Genomic DNA, 16008 nt, shown 5'->3' with positions numbered 1-16008 from the left:
ATCAAGGTAACGCCGACCTCTTAGAATGAGTGCCTCGCTCTTCGGCTTTTGGAAGAGTTTGTGAAGGACTGGTGTTCATTTGAACCAACTCTTGAGGGTGAGTTAGCTCAGTTGTAACAGCAGGCAGTGGGAACAGTGTGGACAGAGGCCTGTAGGGGGGAGCGCGGTGGATTTGAGTAACAGGAGCCACGCGCCTGGCTGGTGCAGGCACACACACGGGAGGTGGAGGGCTGGAGGGCAGCCCGTGAGAAAGGTCCCCAGGGGCTGGATCCGGAAGGGCCAGCTGGACATGAGCAGATCCTGGAGCTTTAGAACAGAGCAGTGATGGGCATGGCGTGCGTGTTGGAGCCTGTGGAGAGGGGAGGGTGATGGAGGAACGAGACTGGAGGCCAGGGAGGGAACTGAGGAGAGGAGGTGGGGTGGGGCTGCCCGGAGGTGGTGGCGAGGCGCACAGGCAGGGCGCTGCGAGGAGGCAGCCTAGAGGGCTGGGAATGCTGGGGGTGTGGCGTTGGCAAGGGCACCGGGAACAGGCACAGAGGCTGGTGCAGCCTCAGTGTAGGGAGGCTGCGGTAGAGGCGTGAGCGGCAGGGGCTGGCTGCAGCGGGAAGGGGCCAGAGCGCTGGCCTGAGGCAGAGGCCTAGAAGCCAGGGACCGCCCGCTGGGTGGGAGCAGGGCGCAAGCTGTTAGACCCACCCTCTGCTGCAGGTGGCCCATCTCGGTGGCAGCCTGTATGCGAGCGGAGGTAGAGAAGGCAGCATGCTTGGGAGGCCAGCCTGTAGCCAGCCTAGGGGGCTCCTGGGAGAGGTGCCCGCATCCTTCCAGGCAGGTGGAGCTGCCAAGGACCGGAGCCCTGACCCCTGCAGGGAATCCCGAGTCAGACAGGCGACGCAGCCCGCCCAGAGGGGGCCACGGGGCAGGAACGAGGGGGGACCGGCAGCCCCGCCCGGGAGCCTGAGTGCTCGCGCCCCGGGGGGCGGAGGGAGGGGAAACTCGCCAGCCAGCCCCGCTTCAACTCCAGCTCAGCCCCGGGAGGCGGGGCGGCCCGCACCACCCTTGACAGAGGTGCACCGGGCCGGGGCTCAGGGAGGAGGAGGCGGCACTTTCCCAGGGTCTCCGCCGCCAGGAGCCGGAGGGGCTGGGGCCCGGGTGTGGGGGCGGTCGGGGGCCCTCCAGCCGCGCGGGGCCGTGAGGCCGGCTGCCCGTTCGCCTCCGGGCGGCCCCTCAGGCGTCCGCCCCGCGCCCCCGCGCCCCCACCCTCGCAGCGGCCGGCGGGGAAACTGAGGCCCCGCGGGCTGACGGGCGGGGCGGCGCCTCACCTGCGAGGGGCGGAGCCGGCGGCCGGGCAGGGGGCGGGGCGGCATGGCGGGCGAGGGGCTGCGGCCGCGGGCCCGGTGTCGGCGGGAGGAGGGCGCCGCGGGCGAGGCGGCGGCCCGGGCGCGCGGCCCGATGCCGTGTCGGTGCGCGCAGGGGAGGCGGGCGCGGGCCGACCCCCCGAAGCCGGCCGTGCCCGCCGCGTGGACGCTGTGAGGACCGAGCCGGACCGAGCCGGCGCTTCCGGCGGGAACAAAGGCGGGCGGGGGCCGGCTCCGGCGGGTCTGGGGGCTCCGGACGGGGCGGGGGCCTGTCCGTCTGCCAGCACCTCCCGGGGCGGATGGGCGCGGGGCCCCATCCTCCCTACGCCCGCGGGGCTCTGTCCGGTGCGGGCCGCCGGGCGGGCGCGGGGGTGGCGCGCTTTGTCGGAGGCTCCACTGTTGGTTGGGGCGCAGGCCAGAGGGGTGGCTTTGTGCGCAGGTGGAGCTGGAGGGGGCAGCCCGAGCGACCTGGGCAGGGGCCGAGGGGCAGGCGTCCGGCGAGGCGGGAGGCGGTAAACATCTGTTGGAGCCTGCCGGTTTGCTGAGAGCGGAGTGGTTTTCTTTGTGTGTGTGTGTGTGTGTGTGTGTGTGTTTGGGGATGGGGCAGGAGTTCCAGCAAGGCTGGGCCTCTGGGTCTGACCCGAACTGCTCCTCCAACTCCACTGGGGCCCCGGGACGGACCAGGCCCCAGGTGGGGTGGGGGCAGGCACTGGATAAAACAGTGCAGGGTGGGTGGGTGCTGTTCAGAGGGACCAGGGGTGCGGGAGGCCCCGAATGTGACTGGGCATTGAGGTGCGTCACAGAAGAGGGGAGTCTGAATCTGGGTATTGAAGGACAAGTAGGAGTTCTCCGTGTGAGGAGGGATAGCAGTCATTCCAGGCAGAGGCCGGAAGTGTGAAACTGAAAGAACCTGCCAGGTTTCTGGGAGAGCAGCTGGAACATGAGTAAGAGGCTGTTAAGTGGCGGGGCCTTACAGCCGGGCCTGGAATGTAGGGCCCTGCGGGCCTGGGTTAACCCTGAGGCAGGCAGCCTGCCCCTGGAGACCGTGCACTGGGTGGTCCCTGCCCAAACCATGCCCCAGGCTGACTGGTAGACAGTGAGGATCCCAGCCAACCCACCAAACGATTGTCCTGGCCCCGTTTGGCGAGGGTGCGGCCCCCACCCCTGGCTGAGACGTGTCCCCTTCCCTTTGTATTGTAGCTTCATGGCGGCCGAGGAGATGCACTGGCCCGTCCCCATGAAGGCCATTGGTGCCCAGAATTTGCTGACCATGCCTGGGGGTGTGGCCAAGGCTGGCTACCTGCACAAGAAGGGTGGCACCCAGCTGCAGCTGCTCAAATGTGAGTCCCCTGGGTGGTGGGGAGCACGATGGGAGGACGTGGGGGCAGGGCTGAGCCCCACTGGACCTCCTTGGCCAAGCGCCCTTCCTTTCTGAGCCTCTTCTTCCTTCCTTACCTGGTGGGCCCTCCAGAGTTTCCCTTCTCTCCCTGCCGGCACCCCCTCGGGGCCCTGAGGTTGGCCTCCCCAGCCCCCAGGACTGTGGAAGGGTCTGGGGTGGTGCAGCGGGTGGAGATAGGAGGGCATTTGGTGCACAGTGCTGACCAGCTGGCCAAGGGAGCTTCAACCTGTGGCCAGGGGCGGGAGCCCTTGTTGGCCTGGTAGGACTGGCCCCTGGGTGGTGCCCTCGCCTTATCAGGTGGGTGTTCAGTGAGTCAGGCAGTCACTCCGTCTGCAATGAACCCACGTACCAGGCCAACAGCCATCTGGGTGCTGGACCTCCAGAGCTTCATGAGACCGGGGCTCTGGTGCCTAGGACAGCAGGCTGGGAGAGGGAGAGAGCCCCCAGGCCTGGGAGATGCCCAGGCTTCGAGACACTGAAGCCCAGGAGCATCAGGGCCTTGCCCACCCCTCTGACCCGCCACGAGCATCCCATGCCTTTGCTCAAGCTGTGCCCTTTGCCAGGGACTCCCTGGCCCTGTGCTGCCTGGTTGAGGTGCCCCAGGCTGACGGGTTTGGTTTCTCTGTGGGCTCCGATTGGTCTGCTCTCCTCTTTGAACGGGGAGCCTCCAAGGAGGGGCTGTAAATGAGCCGCCTCCAGGCCTGGGAGGGGCTGCTCAGGGATGGGGCAGTAGCCCCGGGGGTTCTCACCATAACTGGCTCCACACCAGTGGCTCTTGTTGGCAAGATCTCTGGGCTTCTTTGCCCCCAGCCTCACTCCACGCAGCAAGGCAGCTCTGTGGCCTCCCTGGGCCTCTGGCCCTGGCTCTGCCCTTCCTCGAGCCACTTTAGTCCCTTGTCCCTGGGGCCTGTGGTAGCGCCACACAGCCCCCTGAATGTCCCCTGCCCTGGAGGGACCAGCATGCCCATCCTTCTGTCAGCATTTGGCCCCATGGTAGACTCCTGGGGAGGCGGCAGGAGGCCTGGCCTGGAGTCGCCCAGGGCCTCCAGGTGTGGTCCCTGGAGTGGGGCCTGCCCAGAGGCTCAGCCCCTGCCCTCGCCCCGCCGCCCCGCTCGCAGGGCCCCTGCGCTTCGTCATCATCCACAAGCGCTGCATCTACTACTTCAAGAGCAGCACGTCCGCCTCCCCACAGGGCGCCTTCTCGCTGAGTGGCTACAACCGGTAAGTGCCCCACTGACCCCCAGCCCCACGGCCGGCGGGTTCGCCCCGGTTCCCACCCAAGGCAAGTCCAGGCTTTCCTGAGATGGTTCACACCCCCAGCCCTTCGGACGGGTCCAGCCTCTGCGCTCCATCCTGGCCTCAGGCCGTTGCCGAGGGCCTGGGGACGAGGCTGGGGCTTCCTGCCGCTTTATCAGCCTCAAGGGTTGCAACAGCCTGCTCTACAGAGTCCCCAGTGACTTCTGCATTCCTCCTTTCTCCCCACCTTTTCCCCCTCAACCATCTCCGCCTCCTTCTGGCCAAGAGCCCAGCCCACTACCCCAGGCCCTGCCCCAGGCCCCCCTGGCTCCCGGGGCCTCCCAGGCTGGGGCCAGTTCCCCGCTGTGGGCTGCCAGTCTATCAGTTGGCCACGAGCCTGCCCTCAAGGAGCTCTCTGACTCGTGGGCACTGGGGCTCCCCCCACCTCACCCCCCCCCCCCCGGGGGATGGGGCATGTTGGCACGTGTGGGCCCTCCCACGGCCTCAGGGGCCTGCACGGTGTGGGGGGAGGGGGTCAAATGTGATTCCTGGCTTTAGGTCTTGGTGTCACACCACCCAGGCCCTGCACACAATGGCATTAGTCTGTGCCTCCTGCCCCCCGGGAGGGCCCAGCCCTTCCTGCCTATGAGAACCTGAGTGTCCCATGGTGTCAGTGGCAGGACTGGTGCCCTTGGGGAGTGACTCTAGGCCTGCACTCACATGCTGGCCACAAGCTCAGTAGGGAAACTTGCCCCAAGCACCCAGCCCAGTGCCCAACCCCCAGGTGGAGGCCGGGGGAGGCTCCAGGGCCCTGTGGCTGCCAGCGGGCACTGGTGGATCAGAGCTCTGGGGTCCCCTGGGGAGGGACATTTCCTTTCCCCAAACACACCACCCCTGGCCTGGTGGGAGTGCAGCCTTGCAGCAGGGGATGGTCCAGGCCCTCTGATGGGCCGGATGGACACACCTGCCCCAGGCGCCCAGCCTGACAGCGCCCCCCATGGTAGACTTTGTGATCTCTACGCAAACCCCATGTCCTGGCTGCAGGAGCGGCCACAGTGAGTCACTTCCCTGAAATGTTCTCAGGCCAGCCACCTGGCAGCAGGGGCAGGGCTGAGGGTGACACGAGCCCCATGAGGGTCCCCAGGAGGTAGGCCAGGGGCCAGGCGGGGCCCGAGGCATCCAAGTAAAGTAGCATTGGTGGGCAGCGAGGGTGGCATGTCCTCGTCTCAGAGCCCTGCACGCGCTGCTCCCTGGAAGCCCTCCTGGACCCCTGCGCCCTCCGCTCACTGCCCACCCTTGCCCACACGCCTCCTTCTGCCTGACGCATCCAGGCCTTCAGCCAACAGCATCGATGGGCCGACCATCCAGATCTTCCCGTGTCCCTCGGGGCGTGGTGCTGGGTGCCAAGTCCTGTCCAGGGGCGGGGCTGTGCTTGGGCCGTCCCTGCGGGCATGGGCTGCATGGTGACCACTGGCACTGCCCTCAGGGTGATGCGGGCAGCTGAGGAGACGACGTCCAGCAACGTCTTCCCCTTCAAGATCGTCCACATCAGCAAGAAGCACCGCACGTGGTTCTTCTCTGCCTCCTCTGAGGATGAGCGCAAGGTGATGGGGGGCCGGGTTGGACCTGCCTTGTGGGGACGGGGAACTATCAGGGCCCCCGTCCAGGCCCTGAGGGGCCATGGCTGGGGCATGGGCAGCTGGGTGGGTGCCACCCCCCAGTCTCCGGTCCTCACGCCCAGGGCCTGGCGCCAGCCCCCTCACACTCAGAGCACACTGTCTCAGGAGGAACCCTGGGTGGGCTGAAGGGGGGCCGCAGCCCCAGAAGGGCCAGCCAGGGTCGTCTTCCCCAACCTTGGTGGTTGACACAGACCAGCCAGTGTGGGCAGGGTAGGAGGGATGAGGGTGGGTTCCTCCCCTGGGCCGCATCATGTCCGCTGAGGGCCTGACTGACCCGCAGAGCTGGATGGCCTTGCTGCGCAGGGAGATTGGCCACTTCCACGAGAAGAAGGAGCTGCCTCCGGATGCCAGGTGGGCCTGGGAGTGTGATGGTGGCCGGGTGTCACTGGGGCCCTGGACTTGACACGTGTGCCTGCCTCCCGACCCCTGGGGGCTTGGCCCAGAATCCCCTCCTTGAAGGCTTTTCTGAAGGTGCCAGCTGGGCCACGCGTGTGTGGGGTGTGCACCTGTGTGTGCGCACCCGAGTGTGTAAGCATGTGTATGCGTGCACTCCATTGGTAGTTCCTGTTTGGGGATTACACGTGCTTTTACTTGCCCGTCCAGGAAGCCCGGCATTTCTAGCAGCTCAGGCCTTTGGGTTCCCAGTGCCCCTCACTAGGGAGTGAGACCAGAGTCAGTCCCCAGGGCAGTGGCCCAGCCTGTCGGGTGTTGGTGACCGCACAGTGAGGTGGCTCAACAAGCAGCAGGGGCTCTCTGGGCGGGAACTGCATCCATCCGGTCCTTTCAGAGATGAGGATAGGGAGGCCCAGGTAGGGCTGGGCACACCTAGGCTGTCCCGCAGGCCCCTGCCTGAGCCCCCAGGGCAGGAGCAGGTGGGGACGTGGGCCCAGCCTTGAGGCCTGGCACCGTCTGGGCGGTCAGGGGTGTACTTGTGGCGAGACCCACGGTGGGGCTGAGGAGGGAGACACCACAGCCTCCAGTCCCCTTGTCTGCCCTTGTTTTGTGTGTATATGGCTGTCTAGATCTTTCTGTGTCCGCACGTGTCCGTGTGTGTTCTCGTGTTTATCTGTGTGTTTGTCTGCATCCGCGTGTCTGAGTGTCCACGTGCACGTGGCTGCGTCTGTGTCTGTACGTGTGTGTGTCTGTCTGCGTGTCCGAGAGTGTGAGTGCAGGAGACCCGCTGCCCGGTACTCACTGCCCCGCCCGCCCTGCGCTCAGCGACTCCAGCTCGGACACAGACAGCTTCTACGGTGCGATCGAGCGGCCCGTGGACATCAGCCTCTCTCCGTACCCCACTGACAATGAAGGTGAGGCGCGTCCCCATCCTCTGCCCGCCGTCTCTCCACGCCTGGCTGCTGCCCAGGAGGGAGACGTAGCTGGCTGGCCTCCCTGCTCCGTCCCTTCGGCTTCCCCAGGCAGCCTGGGTCTTGGGTTCCCATCCTGCCCACCTCATCCTGGCCCCAGGCCCCCCTGAGGGAGCGAGGTCCTGAGAGCCCCGCCCGGCCACCCCGGCCTGGGTGCCCCTGGCCTGGTGGCCCTGAGTCCGACCCTGCATCTGCCCCACAGACTACGAGCACGACGATGAGGACGACTCGTACATGGAGCCCGACTGCCCGGAGCCCGGGAAGCCCGAGGGTAGGCGGGGCGGCCGGTGGGCCTGGGCAGCGCTGGGAGTAGAGAACAGGACTGGGGCCTGGAGCAGAGGCCCCCCCGCCCCGGGCCGGGGGTGTCAGCCTGGGCACGGCTCTGGGTAGCCTGAGGCCCGACCGTCTCCACCTCGGGCCTCAGTTTTGCTCCTTCAGCCCAAATATTGGGAGGAACAGAGCAGAAGAGGCTGGCTCTGCTCACCTGCCCTCTGACCTCCTCCAGTTAGCCTGGGAGGAGGAGGGGCGGTGCAGAGATGGGTGAGGGGGAGCCCCACGCGTGGGATGCTGAGCCAGGGCTGGCCCTGGGGGCTGAGAACAGGGAGGGAGGATAGCTCTCCGTGAGCACCTGTGGCCAGATGGTCACTCAGCTGCCCCACCCTCCAGAGCGCTCGGCCCAGCAAGGGGGACAGGCTTGCACCAGGCATCCCAGGGAAGCGCAGGGATGGGGGCGGTGGGGAGGGCCATGCCTCTGTCCTGCCGTCTGTCCCATCACTCACTATTCCTTCCACCCCCAGTGCTCCTCCCCCAGCTCCTCTGGTTCTTGCTGATTTCATCATGGCCGGGGACTCCCTGTTCCTTGGCCTCCTCTCCAGCCACCTTGTCTTCTGCTCCCCTCAACTCCTCGTGGCCTCCTCTTAGCTGTGCCTCCCTCAGGTGCACCCGGGGCCAGGCCTCTTCCCTCCCACTGGCTCCCTCCCTCTGGGGCCCCAGCTCCCACAGGCCTTCAGCCCACTAGGACCTGCAGGCCAGCACCGAGCCCACATCAGACCCTCGTCCATCCTCTGGTCTTTGCGCCCTCGCTCGCCCGCTTCGCTCTCTCATCTCTTGGGCCTGTGACCGCAGCCCTGGTGAAGCCCTGCCTCCGTCTGCCCCAGCCCTGGCCGGAGAGAGCCCACGGAGGCCTTACTCTCATCCGCACCTTGGACCTCCAGGGGCCAGTGCCCCTGCACACCTGCTTGCACACTCCCGGCTCCTCTCCCAGAACGTCTCTCGTCAGGGTTCCCACCCCAGCGCCCGAGGGTGGCACTTGGCCCAGGGCCCCCTCCCTGCCCCCACCTGCCTCGCCAGCCCCAGACACCTCGTGCTCCGGGTCCCCTCCCGCCCAGCCCTGTGCTGTCCGGGGTGCCCACGTGCACGACCCTGGGGCTCAGGCCTGGCCGGCTCCTCTCCTGTCACTCCTGGGCCACAGCCAGTGTCATCGACAGGCTGTTGACTCCTGACATTTCCAGCCGGGGCCTTTCCTCTGAACTCTGGGCCTGGGCCCCTGGAGTCCACTCGACGTCCCCTAGATGTCTTGCGGCGCTGTCAACTTGTTAGGAGCAAACCCAACCCCCAGCTTCCCCCAGCCTGCTCCCGCCCTTCCTCCTCACCTCTGTTAGTGGGAATCCCAGCCGCCCCAGCTGAGGCCCAGTCCTGGGAGGCTTCCTTGCCCCTTCTCTTTCTCGCCCCGACCCACTCCCCCGGAAGCTGAAGGCTCCTGATGTGACACCCGGGCTTCAGGAAGTTTGCACAGGCTGCCGTATGGAGGACAGAGAGGGAGGGCCGGGCGGCCTGGGCTGGGCCAGGGTCCCAGAAGGAAGGGTGCATCGGGAGTGCTGGGCGTCGGGGCTGTAGGGCGGGCGGCCAGGCTGGGGGGCTGGGGGCTGAGGGGTTGCACGCCTGCTTGGCCCTGGCCGTCCCTTGCCGGCAGAGGTGGTGCTGCTCCGGCCTCCAGCAGGGGACGCTCGCTCACCAGATGGGTCTCCTTGCTCTGCAGATGCCCTGATCCACCCACCGGCCTACCCCCCACCTCCGGTGCCCACGCCCAGGAAGCCCGTCTTCTCTGATGTGCCCCGGACCCACTCCTTTCTCTCCAAGGGTCCAGGCCCTCTGCTGCCACCCGCACCCCCTAAGCGCAGCCTTCCCGATGCCAGCCCGGCCCCCGAGGACTCCAGGAGGGAGCTGCTGGGCCCGAGGCGGCTCGAGCCCGGCCCCAGGGTGCCCGCCCCCTCCCGGAGGGTGAGTGACCCCCCACTGGGCGGCCTTCCCGCCGTGCCCAGCCGGAAGCCACCTTGCTTCCACGAGGACACCAGCCCCGGCCCAGAGCCCCGGGTCCCTGGCCACAGCGCCAGCTCTCCCTCTAGCTCTGCCAGTGCAACCGCTGCCACCTCCAGGAACTGTGACAAGCTCAGGTCCTTCCACCTGTCCCCTCGGGGGCCACCCACACCTGAGCCCCCTCCCGTGCCGGCCAACAAGCCCAAGCTCCTGAAGATGGCTGAAGGCGCCCCCCCGAGGGAGGCAGCCAAGCCCGGACTCTTCGTGCCCGCCGCGGCCCCCCGGCCCCCTGCACTGAAGCTGCCCACGCCCGAGGCCACAGCCCGGCCCGCGATGCTGCCCAGGACAGAAAAGCCGCCCCTCCCCCACCTCCAGTGAGTCTGTGCCGCACTGGTTCCACCGGGACCCCTCTCCAGCCTGTCTTCCCACCGGCGACCCAGCCTCCCTGCCTCTGGCACGCAGCCCATGACGGGCGCCAGGCGGCCCTGGCCTGGGTGGGGGGAGGAAGGCGCCTTGACGGTCCTGGGCTGCCTAAGCTGAGCGGCCTCCCCTACACCTGACGCAGGGGCTCGCGGGGGGGGTCCCGCCTGGCCCTTGAGGTCCAGCCCAGTGGGTGGTGAGCCTGGAGCCCGTGGCTGCCTTGGGGAGCAGTGAGCGAGGGGGGGCTTTGGGGACCCCGGCCTCCCAGGGCCCCTGCCGTGCAGTGAGGACCCTCCGGGCGCTGCCGGCCTGCCCAGGGACCGGCGCTGTGGGGAGGTGTGGGACTGAGCCCTCCTGAGCCAGAAGTGCCCTTCCCGGCCCTGTCTGGGGCTCCAGATGCCACCCTGGCTCTGACGCCCCCGAGGCTGCCTTTGTGCCCTTCCCGACTGGGAACCTGCCAGTTCCCAGTGGAATGTGGAACGTGTGTGTGACTCACCTCGAGGCCTGCTTGAAACACTTTCAGCTTTATTGCTGGGCAGTGCCGGGAGACCGGCGTGTCATCACACCCACAGCCCGTAGGGCCCTCAGCAGGGAAGGCTCTGGGAGCCCCAGGGGGCAGCCTGGGCGGGTGCACTAGCACGGTTCTTCCTGAGCACCCTTGACCACGGCACCCTTCTCCCTAGGGCTCTGTTAGCACTGCCACCCGTGGGGAAGTGCCTGGGAGGACCCCTTGGCACACTGATGGTTCTGTTTCGTGAGGGGCCGCAGAGTTGTAGGCTGGCTCATGTGTTCATGAGCTCTGGATCTGGACCTGAGTGCCACGGGGCTGCGTGTGCCAGGGCTGATCGTCCACAGCCCAGCCTCACCCACAGCCTGGCAGCCCGTCCCAGGGTGGCCTCCTTTAACCCTCCCTGAAGCCTTGGAGGCTCGGACCATGTGGCCACAGTGAGGGGCGTGTCCCTTCCGCTCGACCCATTCACATCCGTCCCCCGTGGCTCTGGGAGGAGTGCGACTTGGCTGAGGTCACAGAGCTGGTCAGTGGCAGAGCTGGGCCCTTTGCCCACAGCGTCTGGAGCCCAGGACCCCCCTTGCCGGTGACCCCGGCTCAGGCTGCCAGGCGTCAGGCGATTCCTGCCACCCCAGGGCGGTCAGCGTGGACCCCTCCAGAGCTCTGTGGTCCTGAGCCTTTGACAGCCACCAGGGCTGCAGGTGCCAGACCTCATGGGTCCCAAGGCTTGGTGTGGTCACTTGGAGGGCACGGGGAGCAGCGTCTGGAGGCGAGCAGAGGGGGCCTGTGCCACGTCTGGCAGTGACACGGCCTTCCTCTCTTTGCTCCCCTTCCAGGCGATCACCCCCCGACGGGCAGAGTTTCAGGAGCTTCTCCTTTGAAAAACCCCGGAAACCCACGCAGGCGGACACGCCGCAGGCGGACACTGGTGGGGAGGACTCGGACGAGGACTACGAGAAGGCAAGGCCGAGCGGAGCGCCCAGACCTCAGGCGGGGTGGGCGGCTGCGGGAGAGCTGGGGGCACGGAGCACGGCGCAGAGCCCCGGCTCCCGGCACAGGCGGGCAGCCAGCGGGGAAAGCCCCACCCAGACCTTGCCGCTGACCACGTTGGCCTCCCTCCAGGTGCCACTGCCCAGCTCAGTTTTCATCAACACCACGGAATCTTGCGAAGTGGAAAGGTCAGTGTGAAGCTCTTCTTTCTCCAAGGCCTTGTCTTGGCAGACCTGAGGTTCTCTGCCACCCCTGCTACACACACCTGCACACACGCACGCACACACGCACACTCACCCTCCGGTCTTCCTGCTTTTCGGTCCCCCTCTCCAGCCTCGGTGCTGGGCAGTTACTGGCACAAGAACACAGCTGAGTGCTATGAGAAACCCGGTGAAAGAACGACTCCTCCCAGCTCAGCCCCTGCTCTGGCCTTGCCCTGGGCTCTGTGCGGCCGGCCCTCGTGGTCCCCAGTGCTCTCGGAACCTGAGCTGCAGAATCTGGGACGACAGAAAGCCACGTGGGGCTGGGGCTGGAGGGTCCTTGAGAGAGCTGTCCGAGGGGGGCTCACCTGTTCGCACGGCTGTGTTCTTCTAGGCTGTTCAAAGCCACGAGCCCCCGGGGAGAGCCCCTGGACGGCCTCTACTGCATCCGGAACTCCTCCACCAAGTCGGGGAAGGTAGGCACCCAGGGAGGATGGTCAGCCGTCACCCTGCTGTGCAGAGGCCCCCAGGATGGCTGCGTTGTGGGGTCTGCCACTCTCTACACACCCAGGCTGACAGGCGAGCGCAGGACTCTACAGTTGGTAGCTCATTTCCCCACGCAGCCTCTTACTTGGCTTCTCAGCCGAGCTCCGTCCTTGAGGTCTACAGCCCCCTCCTCCCCATCCATTCTCAGGAACTCAGCACCATCTGCAGTGATGCCCACTCCCCAGCAAGGGCGTGAGGCACAGGAAGCGCTGGGGGGCCCGGGGCTCTGACGGGGTAGGGGGCTCCCCTTCCTGCTCTTTGAAGGGGAGGCTGCTTGGGGCCGTGGGAACGTTAGGATGTCTGCTGGCTCTGCCTGTGCTCCTCCAAGGGTGACTCGTGTGACCTCACTGAGCCTGTTTCCCCTTGAGTGTCGGAGATGGTCCTAGTGTGGACCAGGCACCTGCTACTGTCATTCACGTCTCAGCAGACTCTCTGAGGGCAGGAGTCCCGGGGCAAGGGGCCGCCCATCCTGACCCTGCTGTCCATGGGCAGGGTGACCCTCCCCCAGGGACCCAGCCTCGACGCTGCTGCCCCCGCACCCCGAGTCTATGTCTTTCCTGAGGTGAGTGAGCCATCCTCTGCCCGCTCCTCTCCCCGCAGGTTCTGGTCGTGTGGGACGAAACCTCCAGCAAAGTGAGGAACTACCGCATCTTTGAGAAGGTGAGCGGGCTGCCTACCCGAGGGCCCTGGGCGGGAGGGGAGCCCTGGTCCGGGGCTTGGCTGGGGTCAGGGCAGAGTCTCCCTGGGAGAGCATAGGTAGTGGGTGGTCTGAGGCCAGCACCCCCAAACACCCCTCCTCCGCCCTCCCCTCTGTCCACGGCCCCACCTCCCCGCTCTCCTGGCTTCTCTGTGTCCTCCACTGACCCTAGAGGAGATGGGGTGATCAGCCCTCGGCCCTAGGCTTATTTACAGACCTGGCCGGCGTCCCCTGGGCAGAGCGTTACTGCCGACCGCCCCGTCTTGCAGGGAGGGCCGGCTGGCCGGCCCCTCTGACCCTGCCCCACTCCCCACCCAGGAGGCGAAGTCCTACCTGGAGGGCGAGGTCCTGTTTGTGAGCGTGGGCAGCCTGGTGGAACACTACCACACTCACGTGCTGCCAGGCCACCGGAGCCTGCTGCTGCGGCATCCCTACGGTTACGCCCGGCCCAGGTGACACCTGTACTGCGCGCTGCGGGGCAGACACGGCCACGGGGCCACAGCCCTGGGCCACGCAGAAGGAGACGGGCCTGCACGGGAGGACGCGCAGGAGGCAGCACCGTGCTCTGACCCGGGGCCTCCCCAGCGGACACCCCACAGAGATTGCCGGGCCAGGCCCCGCCCAGCAGGCTGGGTCCCCGGGGCTTGGCCAGGCACTGGGCTCCAGAGAACTGTGTGGGGCTCTCCTGTCTCGCCCTGCCCACCTCCCAGGAGCCCAGGACTGAGCCCAGCCTGGACTTGATTTACAGAAATTCTGGTACCCCCGGCACGCCTCCCCGGCACTGGGCTGGGAGCTGGGCAGGGCTGGGGTATTTGGGGTGGGGGCAGGGGCTGGACCCCCCAGGAACGCTACAACGCAGGCTCCGTGAGGGGCTGGTGCCGCACAATAAAGCACAGATGACATTTGCCCCGGTGGCCAGGGCTGCACTGGGAAGAGGGCATGGCCGGCCTTACTGAGTACCCACACCAGCATCCAAGTGTTGACTGTAGCAGGTCAGCTCACGGGACCTCTAGGAAGTGGTCTTGTTTTCTAGGCCACAGGGTGCTAAATGACTTACCCTTGGGTCCACAGCTGGTAACAGAACAGGACCCAAAAAGTTGGACAGTCTGGGCCCAGAGCCTGTATCCAAAACGCCAGGTTCTGCTGCCAGAAGTCAGGTCCAGGGCAGTGAGACTACAGAGTTAAAGGCTCCTCACATCAGTAATTGGGTCATTTGTTGGCTTAACCAGTGGTTACTGGGAGACAACTGGGCAGAAGGTATGCACAGCGCCCACCGTCCACCGCAGCGGGGTGTGCAGGGGCTGGGAGCTTGCAACCCAGCTGGGGGCTCCAGGAAGACTTCCTGGAGGAAGTAATGGCTACAGTGCTGCAGGACGAGTAGGCCCTGTGTCGGCCAGGGCTGGGTGGGGACAGTGGCACCCAGATGCCCAAGTCCTCTGGTCCATGCCTGGTGCAGGCCCAGCACCCATCATCCCCATGCTTCCTGCCGTGGAATTCCAGCAGGCTGCTCTCCCTGGCGTGGCCATCCAGGCTGGAATTTTTTTTTTTTCCTCATAAAAACAGACTCAACTGGGTGTTGGGGCTGGCAGGGAACCCAGGGTCATTTGCTCCTCGCTGCACTTTTTGCTGGGAACGAGGAATTTGCGATGTAAAAGCCAAGCCACAAGAGCCCGTGTGCCCACTAGCCATTGATTAATGGTTCCGGAGGAAGGCCCTTTGGACGTCCCCTCCCCTGCCCTGGGCATGTCCTGGGGTGAGGTGGTGGTTCGCTGGAGGAGGAGAGAGGAGTCCAGTCAGGTGGGAGGCTCCTGGAGGTGGAGCGGGGAAGACAGCAGCCAGTCTCCTCCCGGGAACCGAGTGTCCAGCACCATCTCTACAGATGTTTCTTGTGCAGCCGCCCGGTGGAGGTGGGGGCGCCAGAGCCCCTGCTGCTCCTTCCGCAGCCGCTGTGGGAAGCCAGCAGTTCCTCTTTCCTGCGGTTGCACTCCACTGCCCCGAGCCCAGTGACGCGCACCAGTCCCCGCTGTGGCTTGCAGTTTCCCTTCCTGGGAAATCAGAAGCCGTTTGCAGCAGCGTCCGGGGTCTGCTGTGCTGCTGATGGCTGTAGGACACAGGACACTAATGCTTTTGGCTGACATGCAGCCACTTGGCAGGCAGCTCATACTTGAAGACCCCTGAGCTGGAAGGTCGGGGGGTTCTGGTGTCCAGAGCCAGGTGATAGGTCCTTCTGGCTGCCTGGACAGATGGGGCCTGTCTCTGCTAGAGGCCCAGCCCAGAGCCCAGCCCAGGGCCTGCTGGGACAGCTGCCCTCCTCTTTGTGAGTTCACACCCCAGGCCCAGGGCCTCGGTTGCTAGAGTGTGTGTGTGGAGGGTAGTGGATGGGGCCCCAGGCACCGTCCTCCAGCACGCAGGAGGGGCTGGAAGGGGTCCCACTCCCCCGAGACCTGCCGTGAATGTTCTATTCCTCACGTAGGGCTGGAGGGTGGTTACCACTGGCTGAGCACTTACTGTACTCAAGGTGCTGAGCTGCACGCTTGACTTAGGTCTAATAGCAGCTGCCCTCCAGGCAAACTGTTTTACAGGTGAGAAAACCCAGGCTCAGAGAGGCCTGGATTCTAGACGCAGCCCTGTGATCTGTCCTTCACTGCTGAGCCCAGACCCTGGCCCTTGCCTAGCTCCCTGCCACCCGCGCGGCCTCGGACAGTCATTGCAGGGTGTCTGGTTAGCCTGCCTCCCGGGGTTCTGGGCATGCCTTCACCCAGCGAGGGGGCCACAGCTCCGCGGGGGACCTGCCTCACTGCTCTGCCCTCCCAGCCCCAGTCTGTGGGTAAACTGACGGGGGCCCCACCCGAGGCGCTGTGCTGCTCCCTCACCTTACAGATAGGGAAACTGAGGCTCAGAGAGGCTTTGCTGACCTGCCCAGCCTGATGGTGAGTGCAGAGATGGTTCAATTCCTGTGCCAGGGAAGAGGGCCCTGGACACTTTGGGAAGCTTCTCCAAGCTGAGCACTGAACATGGTTTTACTTTTCCTGCAGTTCATCAGAAGGAGTGCAGTGAGCCTCTGTACCTTCTGTTCATAGAGATTTTTATTGTCAAAAGATGTTTTTAGAACCAGAAGAGACCTCACAAAACAAGCCAGAGTTGCTCCCAGTCCCAACCCCGATTCTGGGTCACATTGCATGGACACGCCCTGCTGGTCCGAGGGGGAGCTTCTGGCACCCCAGGCTGAGCACCAGGGGCCTGGGCCCAAGGGGCTTCTCGTCCAGCTGGGCTGCACTGGGCTGGCCTCTGGAGGGCATGG

General features: G+C 66.0%; 1 protein-coding gene across 7 annotated transcripts in view; it reads left to right on the top strand.

Annotated features, from left to right (window-relative positions):
* Window positions 1–13614, top strand: part of SH3BP2 (SH3 domain binding protein 2) — a 36155-nt gene extending 22541 nt beyond the window's left edge. For 3 of the 7 annotated variants that reach the window (XM_059923722.1, XM_059923720.1, XM_059923723.1), the window contains exons 2-13: window positions 2553–2692; window positions 3870–3972; window positions 5474–5591; window positions 5947–6017; window positions 6885–6973; window positions 7233–7301; window positions 9069–9720; window positions 11111–11234; window positions 11397–11452; window positions 11859–11940; window positions 12611–12670; window positions 13026–13614. In XM_059923722.1, the coding sequence (XP_059779705.1) occupies window positions 2557–2692; window positions 3870–3972; window positions 5474–5591; window positions 5947–6017; window positions 6885–6973; window positions 7233–7301; window positions 9069–9720; window positions 11111–11234; window positions 11397–11452; window positions 11859–11940; window positions 12611–12670; window positions 13026–13163 (1698 nt within the window). In that variant the 5' untranslated portion in view covers window positions 2553–2556 and the 3' untranslated portion in view covers window positions 13164–13614. Of the gene's footprint in view, window positions 1–657; window positions 743–1359; window positions 1524–1600; window positions 2297–2552; window positions 2693–3869; window positions 3973–5473; window positions 5592–5946; window positions 6018–6884; window positions 6974–7232; window positions 7302–9068; window positions 9721–11110; window positions 11235–11396; window positions 11453–11858; window positions 11941–12610; window positions 12671–13025 lie in introns of those variants that run through there. The other 4 variants (XM_059923724.1, XM_059923719.1, XM_059923726.1 and 1 more) reach the window with 4 other exon arrangements.
* The last annotated feature ends 2394 nt before the right edge of the window (window positions 13615–16008 follow it).

This window comes from Balaenoptera ricei, chromosome 5 (genome assembly GCF_028023285.1).
Source record: "Balaenoptera ricei isolate mBalRic1 chromosome 5, mBalRic1.hap2, whole genome shotgun sequence".
NCBI classification, from domain to species: domain Eukaryota; kingdom Metazoa; phylum Chordata; class Mammalia; order Artiodactyla; family Balaenopteridae; genus Balaenoptera; species Balaenoptera ricei.
Note: the sequence above shows the minus strand (reverse complement) of the source record. Positions and strands in the feature narration are given on the sequence as shown.